The sequence below is a fragment of the Salvelinus sp. IW2-2015 genome, linkage group LG5 (assembly GCF_002910315.2).
Source record: "Salvelinus sp. IW2-2015 linkage group LG5, ASM291031v2, whole genome shotgun sequence".
NCBI lineage: Eukaryota > Metazoa > Chordata > Actinopteri > Salmoniformes > Salmonidae > Salvelinus > Salvelinus sp. IW2-2015.
Genome location: NC_036844.1, coordinates 25,648,102 through 25,671,825, shown reverse-complemented (window position 1 = coordinate 25,671,825; position 23,724 = coordinate 25,648,102). Strand labels below are relative to the sequence as shown.

At 41.1% G+C, this 23,724-nt stretch overlaps 1 protein-coding gene across 1 annotated transcript; it reads left to right on the top strand.

Annotated features, from left to right (window-relative positions):
* The first annotated feature begins 691 nt into the window (after nt 1-691).
* LOC111964106 (stAR-related lipid transfer protein 7, mitochondrial) lies at nt 692-22,947 on the top strand. The gene is made up of 8 exons (XM_023987832.2): nt 692-1,589; nt 8,947-9,116; nt 14,216-14,265; nt 15,406-15,516; nt 15,830-15,912; nt 21,842-21,941; nt 22,062-22,146; nt 22,656-22,947. The coding sequence occupies exons 1-8, from the start codon at nt 1,135-1,137 to the stop codon at nt 22,820-22,822; spliced, it is 1,221 nt and encodes a 406-aa protein (XP_023843600.1). The 5' UTR covers nt 692-1,134; the 3' UTR covers nt 22,823-22,947.
* Nucleotides 22,948-23,724: the final 777 nt, after the last annotated feature.

The window sequence follows — 23,724 nt, the reverse complement described above, 5'->3', positions numbered from 1 at the left end:
CGAATCTATCTGTGCCACATTTGGTGCTTTTGTTAAAAACTGAACAATTATTATGCTTAGCCACCTAACTAGTTTCAAAGTAGTCAGCTACTTTCCTTTGTAGTGTAGTTTAGCTACTTTCATCTCAAGGATAGCTGTTCATCCCTTTTCACTAAGTATGAAAGTATGATATAAGAACCTAGCACTGAGGTATACAGTTAACGGAAACCTACACGTATTCTCATTTGTATGTCCGGAAAGGAGAGGCGAATCTTCAGAATGGACAAAGCCCTGTACATCATTGGATAAGAGCAGTAGCGTGAAATCTACTGCTCCACCTGGCGGACAATGGCTGTCGTTTCAATTTGATCTATCGTTGACTGCAAATATAATTGCTGTCCATATTACATTTCGCTTTCATTGACAGTATTTGTTTAATGATTCAACTGTATTTTTTTTTTCGTTTAGCATTATTTCGGATTACCTTGCTAATGCAACTGTGCATTTGCATAGACTCCTTTTCACCTTTATCGTGGTCCTTCAAGGCAGAATGACGTCAGGATCACAACTTAACATGCTAGTTGCTAATCAAAATATTGACACCAACTACTGCCAATGAAAATTGCACCCCAACGATGAATGACCAATAATAATTGTGTTTTCCAAATAAGGAGGGTCCTCTCGAGGGGCGTGGAAGCTAGGGATCAGGTCGACTGACTGCGATGTGCAAGAAAAACGTGAAATTGGTGAGCTAGTAATTTAACCGAATTGAGCACAATTAAAAGTAATAGCGGTTTATACAACTATTCAAAAAAACTGTACGTAATCTGTTCCATGGTAGATAGTGCTTGGCTCGTGCTCTTGTCTTGCGTAGTTTACGTTAGCTAGCTAACGTCATAAATTTATTAAGAGCATGGGACCTTGATACTTTGTTAGGCCTGTAAAGGAACAACCTAGCTGTATAACCAGCTAACGTTGGCACAATCTGCATATTTGTCAGTGTGATTTGCTTCTTATAGTTATGTAAATTATTCGTAGTTTGCCGTCAATATTGACAGCGTCACAACGTGACATTGTTGGTAACAAGTGTTCCAATCCAACCACTTGCTTTAATTAGCGGCCACTTCTAGTTGTTGAACTTGCACAACCTGCAGCATGTTTCAGTCTATACAGTGGCGTCCTATAGCGTTATGTGAAATCAGTGTATGTGCTGTTAGGTTTCAAAGCAGTAATGCACTGAGACAGGGAATTGGCAAGGGCAAATCCGTAACCACCTCGTGGATGGGACGACGCATTGGCCTGTTGTTGTCATGGCTCCAGAGATCGGGGGTGGGCACGAGTGAAAAAGCAAGATCTGACAAGAAGAAGCAAGGCCTGCTGTCAATTTTTGCCAACCATTGTAGCTTTGTGACCGGCCAGAGGCTTCGACGCGCTCATCAGATTGGAGAGCTCTACTCAAACCTGTACTCGGAGCGAACCAGGTGGACTCTGGTAGGAAGCATATGGCGTCGACTCCAGAGCAAGCACGCCTCCACGGGGAAGCTTGTGGCTGCACTGGCTGGTGTATTTATGTGGGAGGACGAGAAGGTTCGAGATGAAGAACTACACAGGTACATGCTGTTACTTACAATTAAGCAATAAGGCCAAAGGGGGTGTGGTATATGGACAATATAGCACTGCAAGGGCAGCTCATAAAGACGACGCAACGCGGAGTGCCTGGATACAGACCTTAGCCGTAGTATATTGGAGATATACCACAAACCCCGAGGTGCCTTATTGCTATTATAAACTGGTTACCAACGGAAAAATACATGTTTTGTCATACCCCTGCGGCAGTCTGGCAACTAACATTCAGTGAATCATGTGAAACATTGTGTGCATATTGTACTGTGCCAAATTGTTTAATGCAGGTGTGGAATATTAGGCCTATTTTTGCTTCAACCTTGTCCTGCAATGTGAAAGCGGGCAATATGCTTTGTTTCAAATACAATTTTATTTGTCACATGCGCTGAATACAACAGGTGTAAACGGGTGCTTACTCACGAACCCTTTCCCAACAATGCAGAGTTACCAAAAAAGGTAATAGTAACACAATAAAATGACAATAACAAGACTATATACAAGGAGTACCGAGTCAATGTGCAGGGGTATGTGGAGGTAATTATGTAGGAGGGGGGTGGCCTTGTGTTAATGGTTGGAGCGGAATTGATGGAATGGTATCAAACGCATGTTAGATGCCATTCCATTGGCTCTGTTCCAGCCATTATGAGCCGTCCTCCCCTCAGCAGCCTCCACTGCAATCAACGTGTAATAAACAGCGTAGCAGCAGCGTGTGAGTGGCGTCAATATGCGTGTATGTATGAGCATATGTAGTTTACAGTACCTTGAAAGTATTCATACCCTTTTGATTCATTCCACATTTTGTTACAACCGGATTTCAAAATTGATTAAATACAATTGTTTTCTCACCCATCTACACACAATACTCCATAATGACAAAGTGAAAACATGTTGAATATTAAATACAGATCTAATTTACATAAGTTTTCACACCCCTGAGTCAATACTTTGTATAAGCACCTTTGGCACTGATTTACAGCTGTGTCTTTCTGAGTAAGGCTCTAACAGCTTTCCACACCTGGATTGTGCAACATTTGGCCGTTTTTTATTTTCAAAATTCTAAAAGCGCTGTCAAATTGGTTGTTGATCATTGCTAGACAACCATTTTCAGGTGTTGCCATAGATTTTCAAGTAGATTTAAGTCAAATCTGTAAATGAGACACTCAGGAACATTCACTCTCTTGGTAAGCAACTCCAGTGGATTTGGCCAGTTTTAGGTTATTGTCCTGCTGAAAGGTGAATTAATCTCCCAGTGTCTGGTGGAAAGCAGACTGAGCAAGGTTTTCCTCTAGGATTATGCCTGTGCTTAGCTCCATTCTGTAATTTTTTTTATTCTGAAAAACTCCTTACTCCTTTAACAATTACAAGCATGCCCATAACATGATGCAGCCACGACTATGCTTGAAAATATGGAGAGTGGTACTCAGTAGTGTGTTGTATTGGTTTTGCCCCAAACACAACACTTTGTATTCAGGACAAAAAGTAAATTGCTTTGCCACATTTCTTTGCAGTATTACTTTAGTGCCTTATTGCAAACAGAATGCATGTTTTGGAGTCTTTTTATTCTGTACCTGCTATCTTCTTTTCACTGTGTCAATTAGGTTAGTATTGTGGAGTAACTACAACGTTGATCCATCTTCAGTTTTCTCCTATCACATCCTTAATGGATGCTTAACTGTTTTAAAGTTACTATTGGCCTCATGGTGAAATCTCTGAGCAGTTTCCTTCCTATCCGGCAACTGAGTGAGAATGTGTGTGTGTATATATATGTATATATGAGCTAAAAAATAATTATATAAATAATTTTTTACCCATCTATCAATAGGTTCCCTTTGCAAGGCATGGGAAATCCTCCCTGGTCTTGTGGTTGAATCTGTATTTGAAATTTGACCTTATAGATAATTGTGTCTTTGGGGTACAGACATGTCATTCAAAAATCATGTTAAACACTTATTACACACAGTCCATGCAGCTTATTGTGACTTGTTAAGCAAATGTTTACTGCTTAACATATTTATTAGTCTTGCCATAACAAAGGGGTTGAATAATTGACTCAACATTTCGATAAACATAATTCCACTTTGAAATTATGGAGTATTGTGTGTAGGCCATTGACAATATTTTTTTCAATTTWTTTTTTTTTTTAATTCAGGCTTTTCCAACAATGTGGAAAAAGTAAAGGGGTGTGAATACTTTCTGAAAGGTGTGTATTGGAGTGTCAGTGTAGTATGTATGGGTAGATTCCAGTGAGTGTTCATAGAGTCAGTGCAAATAAAAAGGGGGTCAATTCAAATAGTCAGGGTAGCCATTTGATTAATGACAGTTAGTTTTATGGTTTGGGGGTAGAAGCTGTTCAGGAGCCTTTTGGTCCCAGACTTGGAGCTTGGGTACCGCTTGACATGCGATAGCAGAGATAACGGTCTATAGCTGTGTTGAATACCCATACTTAATGAGTATATACTACATACTATTAGTTCATTTTAGTATACTGTAAACAAATGGTAATCTTTCAGTTGAGCATAGTAGTGCTTCGGCAACTTCTTGCTAGCTTGTTAGCATAACAAATGACTAGCTAGACATTTTACGATTTTGGGTGTGTTTGTAAGTGCCAGAGTGCGCTCTAGGTGTTCGTAATTGCAGACCGTTGTTTGTCAGATTTTCCGTTCATAAATTCGGAGCGTTTCGCTCTCGGAGTGTGTCTCTGGCCGAGGAGTAGAGGTGAGGTCAGAACGCTCGGCTCAAAACGACAGTCAAGCACCCAAGCTAACAGCTCCTCGTGCCTTTTGCACACACTGTATATAGAGTTTCTTTTTTCTACTGTGTCATTGACTTGTTTATTGTGTTATTGGCTTGTTTATTGTTTACTCTATGTGTAACTCTGTGTTGTTGTCTGTGTCACACTGCTTTGCTTTCTTGGCCAGGTCGCAGTTGCAAATGAGAACTTGTTCTCAACTAGCCTACCTGGTTAAATAAAGGTGAGATAAATTAAAAAGTTGGCTAGCTTGCTAGCTAATTCCTGACACAAATGAGAGAAGGCCTCAATCTGACCATTTTAATTGCCCTAGCAGAGCTGGTTAGGCTGTTTTCATGTTATCCAGAGCATTTGTGATTGTAACTGTGCTGCTGGCAACAATTTAATTCCACTTTTTTTTGCAGATGTTTACTGACACCGGCCATATATTCAATGGGGTTTTTAGCGTTTGTAAATTCATCAGGTATTCTGCGCTCAGGCACACTGAAATCGGAGAAGATAGCCAGAATGAACAATGTCCTTTGTGGACGCACAACGACTATACATTGCTCAACATTTTCTTAACATTTGTCATAAAGCAATGAGTTTGTATACGCTCTCGTCGGACTTCGGCTGCATATTTTCCACTATTTTCTTAAAATCTGAAAACGTTGTGAAGCCACGCCCATTTTCTGAATTGCATTACTTGCCCTGAAAGCAAGGAAATATATTGTGCACTGCTTGTATACTTCGTATTTTGGCTAATTTAGTACGACATCTGGGAACTTTTGGCACACTAACTATGACCAATAAGCATACTACATACTAAATTTGTCAGAAATAGTACGGTTAGTGCGGTTTAGTATGAGTATTCGAACACAGCTTATGACTTGGGTGGCTGGAGTGTTTGACACATTTTAGGGCATTCCTCTGACACCGCCTGGTATAGACATCCTGGATGTCAGGGAGCTTGACCCTGTGATTTACTGGTCCGTACGCATTACCCTCTGTAGCGCCTAACGGTCGAATGCTAAGCAATTGCAATACCACTCTGGGATGCAGCCAGTCAAGCTGCTCACAGTGGTGCAGCTGTTGGACTTTTTGAGGATCTGAGTGCCCATGTCAAATCTTTTTAGCCTGCTGAGGGAGTAGAGGTGTTGTCGTGCCCTCTTCACGACTTTGTTGGTGTGTTTTGGAACATGATAGGTCCTTATTGATGCGGACACCGAGAAACTTCAAGCTCTTGACCCGCTCCACTACAGCCCCGTCGATGTGAATGGGGGGCGTGCTAGGCCTTCCTGTAGTCCACAATCCTTTGTCTTTTTTGACGTTGAGGGAGAGGTTTTTGTCTTTGCACCACACTGCCAGGCCTCTGACCTCCCTATAGGATTTCTCATCGTTGGTGATCAAGCCTACCAGCATGCCTTTATATGCTGTATATCGGGGTATTTGGAAATAGCCACAGGATGGTTTTTCAGTACCGTTAAACTTAAAAAAAGATATATATATATATCGTTTTCAATAAATGTATTTTCTAAGTTTATACTAGGGTTGAAGGGTGGGAATTTATATGAACATTATGGTGTGAAATGGAACTGTTAAATTTTATGCGATAATATAATTCTGGCTTCTCTACGGCCTCTGCATGATGAATAAACACTCAGGGTGGGCACAGACAGCCCATCCCAGTATGGAGCTGAGTTCACAATGCATGTAGACCTCATGTTAACTTTTTTTTTTTTTGTGACTGGTAGGCCTACATTTGCTGCAGCATAGCCTATACTACAGTAATATAAAGACTGAATGCACTTCTAATTTACACATCTCCATCTGGCTTTTGGAGGTCACCTTGTTTTTTTTAATTGTAAAGATTTTTTAAATAAAACAGCCTATTATAAGAATATCGTTGCTTTAAATAAGTGCACATGCAAGCACTCTCTCGCAATCTTCCTATCGTTCCATCAACTCCATTGAAATTGCATCCAAAATAGATAATCCTGTTCTAGATTGAGATAGACGCATGCATGCATACAGTACCAGTCAAAAGTTTGTACACACCTACTCATTCCAGGTTATTCTTTATTTTTACTATTTTCTACATTGTAGTATAATAGGGAAGACATCAAAACTATGAAATAACACATATGGAATMATGTAGTAACCAAAAAAGTGTTAAACAATTCAAAATATATTTTATATTTGAGCTTCTTGAAAGTAGCCACCCTTTGCCTTGATGACAGCTTTGCACACTCTTGGCATTCTCTCAACCAGCTTCATGTTGTAGTCACCTGAAACGCATTTCAATTAACAGGTATGCCATGTTAATTTCTGAAAAGGAAAGAAATTCCGATGTTGTGACAAGGTAGGGTAGGTATACAGAAGATGGCCCTATTTAGTAAAAGACCAAGTCCATATTATGGCAAGAACAGCTCAAATAAGCAAAGAGAAATGACAGTCCATCATTACTTTAAGACATGAAGGTCAGTCAATCCAGAAAATGTCCGTTTCTTTCCAAGTGCAGTCGCAAAAACTATCAAGCGCTATGATGAAACTGGCTCTCATGAGGACCGCCACAGGAAAGGAAAACCCAGAGTTACCTCTGCTGCAGAGGATAAGTTCATTAGAGTTACCAGCCTCAGAAATGGCAGCGCAAATTAATGCTTCAGAGTTCAAGTAACAGTTACATCTCAACATCAACTGTTCAGAGGAGACTGCATGAATCAGGCCTTCATGGTCGAATCGCTTCAAAGAAACCACTACTAAAGGACACCAATAAGAAGAGACTTGCTTGGGCCAAGAAACACGAGCAATGAACATTAGACCGGTGGAAATCTGTCCTTTTGGTCTGATGAGTCCAAATTGGAGATTTTTGGTTCCGTGTACCACTCTCCGTGTCTTTGTGAGACGCAGAGTAGGTGAACGGATGATCTCTGCATGTGTGGTTCCCACCATGAAGCATGGAGGAGGTGTGGGGGTGCTTTGCTGGTAACACTGATTTATGAAGAATTCAAGGCACACTTATGCCATACCATCTGGTTTGCGCTTAGTGGGACTATAATTTGTTTTTCAACAGGACAATGACCCAACACACCTCCAGCCTGTGTAAGGGCTATTTGACCAAGGAGAGTGATGGAGTGCTGCATCAAATGACCTGGCCTCCACAATCACCCAACCTCAATCTAATTGAGATGGTATGGGATGAGTTTGACTTTGGGTTCAAGTCCGGGCTCTGGCTGGACCACTCAAGGACATTGAGACTTGTCCCGAAGTCGCTCCTGCGTTGTCTTGGCTGTGTGCTTAGGGTCGTTGTCCTGTTGGAAGGTGACCCTTTGCACCAGTCTGAGGTCCTGAGCGCTCTGGAGCAGGTTTTCATGAAGGATCTCTCTGTACTTTGCTACGTTGATCTTTCCCTCGAGCCTGACTAGTCTCCCAGTCCCTACCGCTGAAAGACATCCCCACAGCATGATGCTGCCACCACCATGCTTCACCATAGGGATGGTGCCTGTTGCCTCCAGATGTAACGCTTGACATTCAGGACAAAGAGTTCAATCTTGGTTTCATCAGACCAGATAATCTTGTTGTCCTTTTAGATGTAAACAATTGTTGGAAAAATTACTTGTCATGCACAAAGTAGATGTTCTAACCGACTTGCCAAAACTAGTTTGTTAACAAGAAATTTGTGGAGTGGTTTATTTTTTTTAATGACTCCAACCTAAGTATTTAAACTTCTGACTTCAACTSTAGTTTAGGCTTAGATTAGGCGTATGATTCCTACCTTTTTGAGTAGCATACCCTTTTCCTTTCTTCCTGTGCCAATTACATTTGCCTAAACCTACTGTCAAGTTACCAGGTTGTTAGCTAGCTAGGTAACATGACTGAACAGTCTTATCAAACCAATAATTAGCGACCCGGGATTAGTATAACACGGCCTGCGACATGTTTGTAAAATTATATCAAATGTGCACGAATCCCATTTTAAAGTAGGTATCTCCAGTAGTATGGTTCACTTTTTAACCATTTAGGCTCGAGACAAGCCGTTTTCTTTGCTGTGAACTGCAAGTAGGCCTGTAGCCAAGCAGTGCTCCATTTTACCCCTCTGACACTGAGGCTGCATGACAGTGAACTTCAAACTCAGACTGGTCTGTGCTCTTAGTTATAACAGGCTATTTGAAATCATACAATGTATCAACATTGCTCGCTTTGCGCGCTGCTCCAATGTAACAAATGTACAAATCTAACAGACTCATCTGGGTCTGCATCCCTGCTCTCCATCACTGCTAAATATGTATATTTTGTTTAACTGACTGAGGATGCGCATGAAGAGCAGAAGGAGAGAAGCATGTGAGGGAGGGCTGGTAGGGGGTTATGCTGGCTGATTACAGCTGCTACACGTTATGTGAGCATGGAAGTGAATATGATTGGACCTGTGCATACCAGAGACAGTTGCTTCAATTCAACTGAATTTATAAACATTTTGTAGCAGGTTTTTTAGATCGCTAGGGCTGGAAAAAGTATCATATTAAATGGTGCTACGGTATTCTAAAATGTTGGTATCATGACATTTTGGTACTGTGATATTAGCGTGTTAAGATCTCTATCCCTGCACACTTCCCCAGATGTGGACTAGAGCTCCAAGCTTTGGAGAAGGTGAAGAATCTGAGTGCATCTTCAGAAAAGGAGAAGGCTGCAGGGCAGGTGGAGACCGGCTGGGAGGTTGTCATGGAGAAGAATAACTTCAAAGTGTGGAGGCGGCCCATTGAGGGAAGCCACTTGTGGGAATACAGAGGTCAGCCTGCATTGTCACTTATAGCTTTGTGTTGTGCTTGTACACCTGCATTGCTTGCTGTTTGGGGTTTTAGGCTGGGTTTCTGTACAGCACTTTGTGACATCAGCTGATGTAAGAAGGGCTTTATAAATACATTTTATTGATTGTTGACACTCAGAATGAGTATTCAGACCCCTTCACTTTTCCCACATTTTTTACAGCCTTAATCTAAAATGATGAGGAAATGTTTATTTAATCCAATCTACACACAATACAACATAATGACAGGTTTTTTGAAATTTTTGCTAATAAATAGAAAACTTTACAAAAGTATTCAGACCCTTTGCTATGAGACTCCAAATTGAGCTCAGGTGCATCCTGTTTCCATTGATTGGACATGATTTGGAAAGGCACACACCTGTCAATATGAGGTCCCACAGTTGACAGTACATGTCAGAGCAAAAACCAAGCCATGAGGTTGAAGGAATTGTAGGTAGGGCTCCGAGACAGGATTGTGTCAAGGCACAAATCTGGAGAAGGGTACCAGAAAGTATCTGCAACATTGAAGGTCCGGTGGCCTCCATTCTTAAATGGAAGAAGTTTGTTACCGCCAAGACTCTTCGTAAAGCTGGCCACCCAGCGAAACTGAGCAGCATTACACACTCCTGCCACCATCAGTACTCCTGCCTTTCCCCGTCATGCGCATCAGCGTATTATTGGACTCACCTGGACTCAATCATCTGATTATTACCCCCCTATATTTGTCAGTTCCCCATCTCTGTTCCCTCCTGCTGCAGTGATTGTTGAATGTCGTTGTTTTGCCTGTGTGCTGACGCTGTGCCTGTCTTGTTTCATGTGTGTTCCTTATTAAATGTTGACTACCCGTACCTACTTCTGATCTCTGGCGTCAGTCCTTATGTAACAGTTTAACTTTATGGCGTCCCCTCGCCCGAACCAGGGACCCTCTGCACACATCAACAACAGTCACCCACGAAGCATCGTTACCCATCGCTCCACAAAAGCAGCGGCCCTTGCAGAGCAAGGGGGACCACTACTTCAAGGTCTCAGAGCAAGTGACGTCACCGACTGAAAGGCTGCTAGCGCGCACCACCGCTAACTAGCTAGCCATTTCACATCGGTTACACTTACACAGGGGAGAAGGGCCTTGGTCAGGGAGGTGAACAAGAACCTGAAGATCACTCTGACAAAGCACCAGAGTTCCTCTGTAGAGATGGGAGACCTTCCAGAAGGACAACATCTCTGCAGCACTCCACCAATCAGGCCTTTATGGTAGAGTGGGCAGAAGGAAGCCACTCCTCAGTAAAAGACACGACAGCCCGCTTGGAGTTGGCCAAAAGGCAACTAAAAACTCTTAACTCTCCCATGAGAAACAAGATTCTCTGGTCTGATAAAACCAAGAATGAACTCTTTGGCCTTAATGCCAAGCATCATGTCTGGAGGGAACCTGGCACCATCCCTACGGTGAAGCATGGTGGTGGCAGCATCATGTTGTAGGGATGTCTTTCAGCGGCAGGGACTGGGAGACTAGTCAGGATCGAGGCAAAGTACAGAGATCCTTGATGATAACCTGCTCGAGCGCTCAGGATGAAGGTTCACCTTCCCAACAGGACAACGACACTAAGCAGACAGCCAAGACAACCCAGGAGTGGCTTCGGTACAAGTCTCAATGTCCTTGAGTGGCCCAGCCAGAGCCAAACTTGAACCCGATCGAACATCTCTGGAGAGACCTGAAAATACCTGTGCAGAGACACTACCCATCCAACCTGACCGAGCTTGAGAGGATTTGCAGAGCGAATGGGAGAAACCCAAATACAAGTGAGCCAAGCTTGTAGTGTCATACCAAAGAAGACTCGAGGCTGTAATAGCTGCCAAAGGTGCTTCAACAAAGTACTGAGTAAAGGGTCTGAATACTTAGGTAAATGTGATATATATTTCCGTTTTTTTTWATTTTATATATATATACTGTACGTTCGCAAAAAAATCAACTTCTTTTTGCTTTGTCAGTATGGGCTATTGTGTGGATTGAGAAATTATTTAATACATTTTTAAATAAGGCTGTAACTTAACAAAATGTGGAAAGTCAAGGGCTCTGAATTAGAGGTCGACCGATTAATCTGAATGGCCGATTTTAATTAGGGCTGATTTCAAGTTTTCATAACAATCGGTAATCGTTTTTTTTGGACACCGATTGAGCCGTTTTTTTTTTTTTCTTCTTTTTTTTTTACACCTTTTTATTTAACTAGGGAAGTCAGTTAACCTCTCTTGGGTACGTGACACGTTAGCGTCCCACCTCTTCAACAGCCAGTGAAACTGCTGGGCGCCAAATTTAAATACAGATATACTCATTATAAAAATTCAGAAAACAAAACATATTTTACATGGGTTTAACGATTAACTTCTTGTGAATCCAACCACGGTGTCAGATTTAAAAAATGCTTTACGGCGAAAGCATACCTTACGATTATTTGAGAACATAGCCCAGCAGACAAATCATTACAAACAGTAACCAGCCAAGTAGAAGAGTTACACAAGTCAGAAATGGAGATAAAATGAGTCCCTTTGATGAGCTTCATATGGTTGCACTCAGCAGACATTCATTTACTCAAATGTTCCTTTTGTTCGATAAAGTCTCTTTATATCCAAAAAACTCAGTTTTGTTCGCATTTACTTCAGTAATCCACAGGCTCAAACGCAGTCAAAACAGGCAGACAAAAAAATCCAAATTGTATCCGTGAAGTTCATAGAAACATGTCAAACGATGTTTATATTCAATTCTCAGGTTGTTTTTAGCCTAAATAATCGATAATATTTCAAAAGAAAGGCTATCTCTCGGTCGCGCACATGAAAAAGCTCTGACACTTTAGGGTACACTCATTGACTGCTCTTACTTCCTCATTTTTCAGAATACAAGCCTGAAACAATTTCTAAAGACTGTTGACATCTAGTGGAAGGCATAGGAACTGCAATTTGAGTCCTAAGTCAATGGATACTGTAATGGCATTGAATAGAAATCTACAAAACCAACAAAAAAAACTACTTCCCGAATAAATTTCTCAGGTTTTCACCTGCCGAATCAGTTCTGTTGTACTCACAGACACTATTTTAACAGTTTTGGAAACTTTAGAGTATTTTCTATCCAAATCTACCAGTTATATGCATCTCATATCTTCTGAGCCCGAGAAGCAGGCAGTTTAATTTGGGCATGCTTTTCATCCAAAATTCCGAATGCTGCCCCCTACCCTAGAGAAGGTAAGAACACATTCTTATTTTCAATGACGGCCTAGGAACGGTGGGTTAACAGCCTTGTTCAGGGGCAGAACGACAGAGTTTTTCGGGGGATTCAATCTTGCAACCTTACAGTTAACTAGTCCAAGACTCTAACCACCTGATTACATTGCACTCCACGAGGAGCCTGCCTGTTACGCGAATGCAGTAAGCCAAGGTAAGTTGCTAGCTAACATTAAACTTATCTTATAAAAAACAATCAATCATAATCACTAGTTAACTACACATGGTTGATGATATTACTAGTTTATCTAGCGTGTCCTGCGTTGCATATAATCGATGCGGTGYGTATCGTTGCTCCAATGTGTACCTAACCATAAACATCAATGCCTTTCTTAAAATCAATACACAGAAGTATATATTTTTAAACCTGCATATTTAGCTAAAAGAAATCCAGGTTAGCAGGCAATATTAACCAGGTGAAATTGTCACTTCTCTTGCGTTCATTGCACGCAGAGTCAGTGTATATGCAACAGTTTGGGCCGCCTAATTTGCCAGAATTTTAAGTAATTATGACATAACATTGAAGGTTGTGCAATGTAACAGGAATATTTAGACTTATGGATGCCACCCGTTAGATAAAATACGTAACGGTTCCATATTTCACTGAAAGAATAAACGTCTTGTTTTCGAGATGATAGTTTCCGGATTCGACCATATTAATGACCTAAGGCTCGTATTTCTCTGTGTTATTATGTTATAACTAAATCTATGATTTGATAGAGCAGTCTGACTGAGCAGTGGTAGGCACCAGCAGGCTCGTAAGCATTCATTCAAACAGCACTTTTGTGCATTTTGCCAGCAGCTCTTCGTTGTGCTTCAAGCATTGCGCTGTTTATGACTTCAAGCCTATCAACTCCCGAGATTAGGCTGGCGTAACCGATGTGAAATGGCTAGCTAGTTAGCGGAGTGCGCGCTAATAGCGTTTCAAACGTCACTCGCTCTGAGACTTGGAGTAGTTGTTCCCCTTGCTCTGCATGGGTAACGCTGCTTCGAGGGTGGCTGTTGTCGATGTGTTCCTGGTTCGAGCCCAGGTAGGAGCGAGGAGAGGTACGGAAGCTATACTGTCACACTGGCAATACTAAAGTGCCTATAAGAACATCCAATAGTCAAAGGTTAATGAAATACAAATGGTATAGAGAGAAATAGTCCTATAATTCCTATAATAACTACAACCTAAAACTTCTTACCTGGGAATATTGAAGAGTCATGTTAAAAGGAACCACCAGCTTTCTTATGTTCTGAGCAAGGAACTTAAATGTTAGCTTTCTTTTTTAAATATTTTTTTATAATAAATACATTTTAATACTCTTCTCCTCTCTGAACCCAGAGACTCTGCGCCACCCGGGAGGCCAAATGTTAGCTTTCTTACATGGCACATATGGCACTTATACTTTCTTCTCCAACACTTTGTTTTTGCATTATTTAAACCAAATTTAACATGTTTCATTATTTATTTGATGCTAAATTTATTTTATTGATGTATTATATTAAGTTAAAATAAGTGTTCATTCAGTATTGTTGTAATTGTCATTATTACAAATAAAGAAATTAAATCGGCCGATTTTTTTAAATCGGCTTTTTTGGTCCTCCAATAATCGGTATTGGCGCTGAAAAATCATAATCGGTCGACCTCTAGTCTGAATACTTTCCGAATGCACTGTACCTTTTCTATCTGGCATGTCATAATTTCATCAACCTTTTTGATGTACATTTGCACTCTTTTCCCTCCTTCTTATTGCCATGATCATCATCTGCATGTCTGAGTGTCATTATTAACACTCAACACCTTTTTCCCTCTAATCTTTTCACAGTTTTGGGTTCTTACAACGATGTCACCCCCAGACAGTTCTTCAATGTTCAGGTACTAAGCAGGTTTATTTTATGCTAACTGTCTTGACTTGGTATAATAGTTTAATTTTGAATGTTAAAATGTGTGCAAGAGAACTTGTACCTTCACTAACCAAGTTTCCATCCCAACTTTTTATGCGAGTATAGTATATGTCGGATTTAAAAAATGTAATGTCGCGCCTGATGAAAACAACATTTGTCTGTAAACTTTCCAAATGTCGACAATAATACTTTTGATGTCGATAAAATAAATATTATGCGTGAAACGCTTTTATGCGCCAATATTTATATAATAACCATCATCATGTGCCAATATTTATATAATAACCATCATAACTTGGTGACATGTATTGTGGTCCACCCACTACAACTTGTCAGGAAAGAATGTGGTTTAGTAGGGTACAGATTAAACAAGTGATGAACTTCACAGGGTGGTGAAAGTTCAAGGTTATGAGCTTGATGCTTCTTTCCAATAAATATGAAGGGTCTTATTGTGGTGACAGGATCATTGATGCTTGGCTGCCATTTGACAAATATAAATAATATCGCTCTTTTGTCCATAATAATCTCACTGTATCTGCGAGCTGTTGGCTAGAGTGCATGTGCCAATAACAGAGTGGGCGAACTCTATTTAACGCAAAAAAAAATGTGTGAGCAAACCATCAGTGTTAAAGGCAATAGAAACTAATTTCATTTGTATTATTCGGTACATGGAAATGTAAGTGCAAAAGGTATTTATGTGCACTGTCACACCGCCTTTTATCCCCAACAAGTCAATTTAACGGAAAAGCATCTCTGTGGGGAAAATGTGCATATTGTTATGCGGATTTTAGAATATTCACATGAAAATCTGTCGCCAATTGGATGGAAACCTAGCTAATGAACCTGTTAAGAAATGATTCAGTAGAAAATGTGCAAGTGGCTTGTGTGTAGAAAATGTGCAAGTGGCTTGTGTGTACATTCAGCACCTGAAGTCCTGTATGTTCATACACTCCCGTTGCGTGTCTGTGCTTATCGCCGTTCGTGTCTGTCTACCCAAATGCCCTTGTTGGAGTGTAAGGTTTGTGTGGAGATATGTAGCTCTACGTGTTGTATGTGTGTGCTAAATTTAAACCTCTGTTCCTCTCGTCTCACGCACTGCCCTTTGCCGCAGTTGGACACTGAGTACAGGAAAAAGTGGGATGCTCTAGTTCTTAAGCTGGAGGTGGTGGACAGGGACGTCAACACAGGCTCAGAGGTTGTACACTGGGCCACGCATTTCCCTGTAAGTTCCCCCTGCCAACTCACACACTAGAAATGCAGAACTCGTGCTTATCAAAGTCATGCACTTACGATATGCTTTCATTTCCTCGGTGGTTTCTCTGTTACATTGTAACATTTCTAGACTGAGTGCTGCATGTTTTTGCCTTGTTCATGTGTTCTCGATTTGATTATTACAGATATGCAAGCATAGTGTTGTATTTTATGGAAGAAAGCAATGTTTTTCCTGAAATAAGGGCTGTGTCATAGTCCACAGATGACAACAATTAGTTATCCTACGTTTTGGTTTTTTGATTTGTTGTATTATCTTCCCACAGTATCCCATGTACTCAAGAGACTATGTTTATGTGCGTCGCTATGACGTTGATGTGGAGAATAATCTGATGGTCCTGATCTCCAGGTGAGTGACTTCATGTCAAGTAGTTATATTGAAATGAAGGCTGTCAAAAATGATACAAATAGTTAATCGTATGGTTTTCTGTTGGTAACTAAGATTAATCACATTTGTGATTGTTCAAATATGACCCTAATTAAAGATGTTTCCATTTTAAACCATATTGGGTTGTAGGTATAATATATTTTGATTATAAGGGAAGAAAACCCCAAATAAACTCTAATAACATCAGCCAGGTTCATGTAAAATAGCATACAGCTAGCTACTAAATTTAGCCTAGGCTTCTTCTAATCTGTTCTTCAAAATGAACTAGTCAAGCTTCTACCTACTAGCGAATGAGGATAATTTGCTTAAATCTTTTGACCTGAGAACTATAACAAAAACAGTAGCTGAATGGAAGTTCTGTTCTGATTTTAAAATCTGTGTGCAATCGAGTTGAATCTAGAGGCATTCAGCCATGGCATTCTACATTTTCTCATTTGGTTAGCTTGGGGATTTTGGCAATGAAGCCATTTTTCTACTTCCCCAGAGTCCGATTTAACTCATGGATACCATTTTTATCTTTGCATCCAGTATGAGAAGGTAGTGAGGTAGTTTGTGAGCCAATGCTAACTAGCATTAGCGCAACGACAGTCTGTGGCATCTACTAGTGTACTAGCAGTTACTATAGACTTCCAGTCATTGTGCTAATGCTAGTTAGCAATTTAATTTAAACTGCACGCAGAGACATAAAAATGGTATCCACGAGTTCATCGGAGTCTGGGGAAAGAGATAAAGGGCTTCATTGACAAAATCCTGAACTATCCCTTTAACTAGCTCGCTACTTCTGTGCAAATGTTTTTTTTCTTGTTATCTAAAACGCTTGGGAATGTGTTTATGGTTGACATTTCTGTACGTTTTCTTTCAAATGTGTTGGGTGAACAGACGTCCACGATTTTGGTGGTCTGTCCCCGAAATTGTCCCCAATTAGCCCTAAATAAACATTTGAAAGGGCTAGCAAAAATTGATAGTTAAAAAACGATGTCATGGAACTATATTTATTTATTTATTTATTTCCACACATCTAATCCCCCATCGMCCTCTAATAAAAATAAACAAATCATAGATTTTCATTTCCAAATTCTGGTCACCTAAGCATAGTTGTTTGAGTTTCATGAGACTTCTAGCTGCTGTCCGAGAGGACAAGAACGTATTCTTTTTTTTGTGTTGTTGCACAAAAGTGTCTGTGCGGAAACAGACTTTTGGGTAAAAAAAAATGTAACTTTGTTAAATGCATCAAATGTACAGCGTTACTCAACTTAACTAACGTATTAACTTTGACAGCCCTAATTCAAATAAACTCTGCAAAAAAATAAATGTCCCTTTTTCGGGATAATTCGTAAAAATCCAAATAACTTTACAGATCTTCATTGTAAAGGGCTTTAAACAATTAATGAACATGCACCTGTGGAACAGTCGTTTAGAGTTTAGACACTAACAGTTTACAGACGGTAGGCAATTTAAGGTCACAGTTATGAAAACCTAGGACACTAAAGAGGCCTTTTACTGACTCTGAAAAACACCAAAAGAAAGATGCCCAGGGTCCCTGCTCATCTGCGTGAATGTGCCTTAGGCATGATGCAAGGAGGCATGAGGACTGCAGATGTGGCCAGGGCAATAAATTGCAATGTCCGTACTGTGAGACGCCTAAGACAGCGCTACATGGAGACAGGGTGGACAGCTGATCGTCCTCGCAGTGACAGACCACGTGTAACACCTGCACAGGATCGGTACATCCGAACATCACACCTGTGGGACAGGTACAGGATGGCAAGAACAACTGCCCTAGTTACACTAGGAACGCACAATCCCTCCATCGGTGCTCAGACTGTCCGCAATAGGCTGAGAGAGGCTGGACTGAGGGCCTGTAGGCCTGTTAGGCAGGCCCTCACCAGACATCACCGGCAACAATTTCGCCTATGGGCACAAACACACCGTCGCTGGACCAGACAGGACTGGCAAAAAGTGCTCTTCTCTGACGAGTTGCGGTTTTGTCTCACCATGGTCGGATTCGTGTTTATCGTCGAAGGAATGAGCGTTACACCGAGGCCTGTACCTTGGAGCGGGATCGATGTGGAGGGTCCGTCATGGTCTGGGGCGGTGTGTCACAGCATCATCGGCCTGAGCTTGTTGTCATTGCAGGCAATCTCCACGCTGTACGTTACAGGGAAGACATCCTCCTCCCTCATGTGGTACCCTTCCTGTAGGCTCATCCTGACATGACCCTCCAGCTTGACAATTCCACCCGCCATACTGCTCGTTCTGTGTGTGATTTCCTGCAAGACAGGACTGTCAGTGTTCTGCCATGGCCAGCGAAGAGGGCCTTATGTTCATACAAATATTTACACATGTTAAGTTTGCTGAAAATAAACGCCATTGACAGTGAGAGGACATTTCTTTTTTTGTTGAGTTTACATGTGTGCATTACATGAGGCAATATTTTCGTTAAGGCTGGGCGGTTTACCGTATTTTACTATATACCTGCAATGATGCAGGGACTGGTTTGGGTTTTTACTTTACCTTCTATAACAGTATTTTGAATATTTGGGGTTTGTTAAATGTGATATGCTGTGTGTAATGTCCATTTTTATAGTTTACACCGCTACTTGAGTTATAACTCTCCTCTCTCTCCATGCCTCTTTCCACACAGACCTAGCCCTGCCCCTTCACTCAAGTAGCGCATTTTTTATTCCTTGACCACGAGACACTTGCATTCAGTCTGCATGGTCAATGTAGCACATGCAACAATGTTGATGACAACAATGTTTCTGCTTTGCTGCTTAATATAAATCCACAAGCGTTATATAAATCTGCAAACAGCTAGTTTTGTCTTAGCAAGTTTTAGCTAAATCTTGTTAGCTTCTTATGCTAATTGCTCGTTAGCTGGCTAGCTAATAAATATACTGAGTCAGCACAAACGTAGATAGCTAGTACTGCCTGATACCAGTGCTGGTGTAGACTTAACTCAGCATGTTTTCTGTGCAACAGTATCTTCTAAATCAAAGGGGAATAGGCAAAGCATTAATATGTTGGCTACACGAAGAAACATTTAATGTAGCCAAAGATTATAGGGTCCCCTAAGAAACACTGACAATCACTTTGTTTCCTACCCTGTCACAATAACTCCTCCCTGGCATTTTCATTTGTTGTCATGTMAAACAACACTGTATTCAAAGTGGCCACTATTATTTATATGGTGGTAATTCACATCGACGGGGCTGTAGTGGAGCGGGTCGAGAGGTTCAAGTTCCTGGGTGTCCACATCACCAACAAACTATCATGGTCCAAACACACCAAAAAAGTTGTGACGAGGGCATGGCAACACCTTTTCCCCCTCAGTAGAAAGAAAAGATTTGGCATGGGTCCCCAGATCCTCAAAGTTTTACAGCTGCACCATCAAGAGCATCCTGACCGGTTGCATCACCGCATGGTATGGCAACTGCTCAGTATGGCAACTGCTCAGTAAGGCGCTCGAGGGTAGTACGTACAGCAGAGTACATCACTGGGGCCAAGCTTCCTGCCATCCAGGACCTAATATACTAGGCGGTGTCAGGAAGGCCCAAACAATTCAGACTCCAGTCACCCTAGTCATAGACTTCTCTCTGCTACTGCATGGCAAGCGGTACTGGAGTGCCAAGTCTAGGTCCAAAAGGCTCCTTAACAGCTTTTACCCCCAAGCCATAAGACTGCTGACCAATTAATCAAATGGCCACCCAGGCTATTTACATTGACCCCCCCCCCCATTTAGTTTTTATGCTGCTGCTACTCGCTGTTTATTATCTATGCATAGTCACTTTACCCCTACCTACAGTTGAAGTTGGAAGTTTACATACACTTAGGTTGGAGTCATTACATTTTTTTGTTAAACTATAGTTTTGGCAAGTCAGTTAGGACATCTACTTTGCATGACACAAGTCATTATTCCAACAATTGTTTACAGGCAGATTATTTCACTTATAATTCACTGTATCACAATTCCGGTGGGTCAGAAGTTGACTGTGCCTTTAAACAGCTTGGAAAATTCCAGCAAATGATGTAATGGCTTTAGAAGCTTCTGATAGGCTAATTTCCGAACGCCTGAAGGTACCACATTCATCTGTACGAAAAATGGTACGCAAGTATAAACACCATGGGACCATGCAGCCTTCATACCGCTCAGGAAGGAGACGCGTTCTGTCTCCTAGAGATGAACGTACTTTGGTGCGAAAAGTGCAAATCAATCCCAGAAGAACAGCAAAGGACCTTGTGAAGATGCTGGAGGAAAGAGGTACAAAAGTATCTATATCCACAGTAAAACGAGTCCTACATTGACATAACCTGAAAGGCCGCTCAGCAAGGAAGAAGCCACAGCTCCAAAACTGCCATAAACAAGCCAGACTACGGTTTGCAACTGCACATGGGGACAAAGATCGTACTTTTAGGAGAAACGTCCTCTGGTCTGATGAATCAAAAATAGAACTGTTTGGCTATAATGACCATCGTTATGTTGGAGGAAAAAGGGGGACGCTTGCAAGCCAAAGAACACCATCCCAACTGTGAAGCAGGGGGGTGGCAGCATGTTTTGGGGGTGCTTTGCTGYAGGAGGGACTGGTGCACTTCACAAAATAGATGGCATCATGAGGATGGATATTATGTGGATATATTGAAACAACATCTCAAGACATCAGTCGGGAAGTTAAAGCTTGGTCGCAAATGGCCCCAAGCATACTTCCAAAGTTGTGACAAAATGCCTTAACGACAACAAAGTCAAGGTATTGGAGTGGCCATCACAAAGCCCTGATCTCAATCCTATAGAACATTTGTGGGCTGAACTGAAAAAGCATGTGCGAGCAAGGAGGGCTACAAACCTGACTCAGTTACACCAGCTCTGTCAGGAGGAATGGGCCAAAATTCAACCAACTTATTGTGGGAAGCTTGTGGAAGGCTACCCGAAACATTTGACCCAAGTTAAACAATGTAAAGTCAATGCTACCAAATACTAATTAAGTGTATGTTAACTTCTGACCCACTGAGAATGTGATTAAAGAAATAAAATATTAAATAAATCACACTCTACTATTATTCTGACATTTTCACATTCTTAAAATAAAGTGGGGATCCCAACTGACCTGAGACAGGGAATTTCTACTATGATTAAATGTCAGGAATTGTGAAACTGAGTTTAAATGTATTTCGCTAAGGTGTATAAACTTCCGACTTCCTAACTGTTAAAGGCACAGTAAATTTAGTGTATGTAAACTTCTGACTCACTGGAATTGTGACACAGTGAAATAATCTGTCTGTAAACAATTGTTGGAAAAATTACTTGTGTCATACACAAAATAGATGTCCAAACCGACTTGCCAAAACTATAGTTTGTTAACAATTAATTTTTGGAGTGGTTAAAAAACGAGTTTTAATGACTCCAACCGAAGTGTATGTAAACTTCTGACTTCAACTGTAGCCTCATTATTGTCTTGTTACTTTAAAACAATTTTTTATAACTTTAGTTAATTTTGTAAATATTTTCATAACTCTATTTCTTGAGCTGCATTGTTGGTAAGCATTTCACGGTAAGGTCGGTCGGTACCTGTTGTATTCGGTGCATGTGACAAATCAAATTTGATTTGAAATGCAGGAAATTATTTTGGGTTGAACTGAACAGTATAAAACAATCAGAATGGAGAAAGACCCATTGAAATCACTTTGAAGGCATGTTGCCACCATAGGGTCACAAACTACTCATAAAGCAAATGTAGAACTTTTAATTTTTCAAAAACAAAATACTGTCAAATTTAGAAAAATACCATGATATATTTTGGCCATATTGCCCAGCGCTATTTTTTGTATCAATTAAATTTTTTATGCTTGGAATACAATTTATTTATCTCCCGTCCTTTTTTTTGTGCCATTTTAGAGCGGTTCAACATCCTGGAGTCCCGGAAACTCAGGACTACGTCAGAGTCCACTCATACCAGTCCAAGATGGTCATCCGACCTCACAAGACCTTTGATGAGGTGAATAGAGTTTATCATAAAACATAGATAATGTCATAATTGGGCAATATTTAGTTATATGCGTGCATGTGTGTGCATGTTGGATTACAGTATCTGACCTTATTTCGTCCTGTCCCACAGAATGGTTTTGACTACCTTCTGACCTACAGCGACGACCCTCAGACCGCCTTTCCCCGCTACTGTGTGAGCTGGATGGTGTCTAGTGGTGAGCTCTCGTTTCTTTTCATGGAGCTTAATGATTATACCCAGGTGTAAACTGGATGTAGTCATTGTTGGAATATCAACAATAAAAAAATATATTTATCTGAATAGACACAGAATTGCTTCACTGAAGGGCAATAGGGCACAAAAGTAAGTCAAATCCTGATCTTTCCATCAAATGCAGCCACTGACTGCACAATTATTGAGACCTAACTCAATGGGCCAGGGATCATTTTATTTTTAGCTTGAGGTAGCTGGGGTATAGTAATTGGCTGATTCAACATGCCCAACAAGCTGAATCTGCTGGTATTGTAGCTCAGTGCTTTGTTTCTTGGTCTGATTTACTTTTATCTGGATGGAAAGTCACCTTGGGGCCTATTCAATCAAACCCTTTTCTTTTAATATAAATAGGTCATTGTGGTCTACAGTCTCTTATCAGATGATGGTGGTTTTCCATGTGGTTGTATGTTATCCTCAGTCCTGGTTATCAACTGTTGCCCTCCTCCCTCATAGGTATGCCTGACTTTCTGGAGAAACTGCATACTGCAGCCCTTAGGGCTAAGAACCTGGAGGTAGGGATCTACGACTATGCCAGTGTCATAAAGTCCAATGACACCAAGCACCAGCCCAGCCAGGACCGCCTTGGGGACAACACTCGCCCTGGGCAAATCTACGCTTAAGGGACCATGTCTTTTTAGCAGTGGTGGGGAGTTTGATTTAACCTGCACCTGCTCACATACAACAACCACCCCCAAACTCACAAGCTTTTGGACACAAGGGTGGATGGGATATAATGAAACTGGAATATACATTTGTTGAAGATATTCAGTRCTTGTTCCACAGACTGGTTATTGATAACAGAATTGTAATGAACAGCATGGACTGTACCAACAAGCAGTTGAGCCCTTCGGAGAAAGGTCTCCGCTTTTGCTGCCAGGAGGATTTCCACTGGGACTTCCTGCCTTGCGACACTTGTGCTAGACAGCCAACATCCTCATGCCTCATTTTGCTAAATAGCTGCTTCACCAACTAGTGAGACTGAGCCAAAAATACTACCCCTATAGAGATGTTGCCAAAGCATTTTCTCCCTCCATCCACCATGTCTACTAGTTTCTTCCAGCCACTTTGTTTGGATCCCTTATCTGGTCACATCAGCACTTAAATATCTTACTGTAAAGGCTTCGCTACATAAATACATACCTATAGTTATTTCATACAACAGAGAAAGAAGAACATCAATAATTGAACCCGCTGTGATATCAGGAACACGAGGAACACGCTTTGGAGCTGAATGCCCTGGTATATTGACTTCCACAGACAAGTGTATTTCAGGGCTCTTGTGGTCTTTCACATTTTGGGATTTTGATGTTTTGCTCTCTGCAGAACTGAGGTTCTAACTTTTATTTGTCTGTCACTCCTTGTGTTTTAAACTGCCAGGTCACCACACTTCTAACAGCCTTCTGAAGACTACCAGTGTCTTCCTGTCCACAAGGTGTCTTATGGTAACTGCAAAAGTCCTCAGTAACTATGGTACAAATGCTTGATGTTTTTTATTTCACTTGCATTGCAGTTCCCCTCCACC

What these genes read in the sequence shown, in the direction of transcription:
- LOC111964106 (XM_023987832.2), top strand. Translation starts at nt 1,135, where the DNA reads ATGTTTCAGTCTATACAGTGGCGTCCTATAGCGTTATGTGAAATCAGT. An exon ending in CGAGATGAAGAACTACACAG is followed by an intron (nt 1,590 to 8,946) that starts GTACATGCTGTT and finishes ACACTTCCCCAG; the next exon opens with ATGTGGACTAGAGCTCCAAG. An exon ending in CTCACAAGACCTTTGATGAG is followed by an intron (nt 21,942 to 22,061) that starts GTGAATAGAGTT and finishes CCTGTCCCACAG; the next exon opens with AATGGTTTTGACTACCTTCT.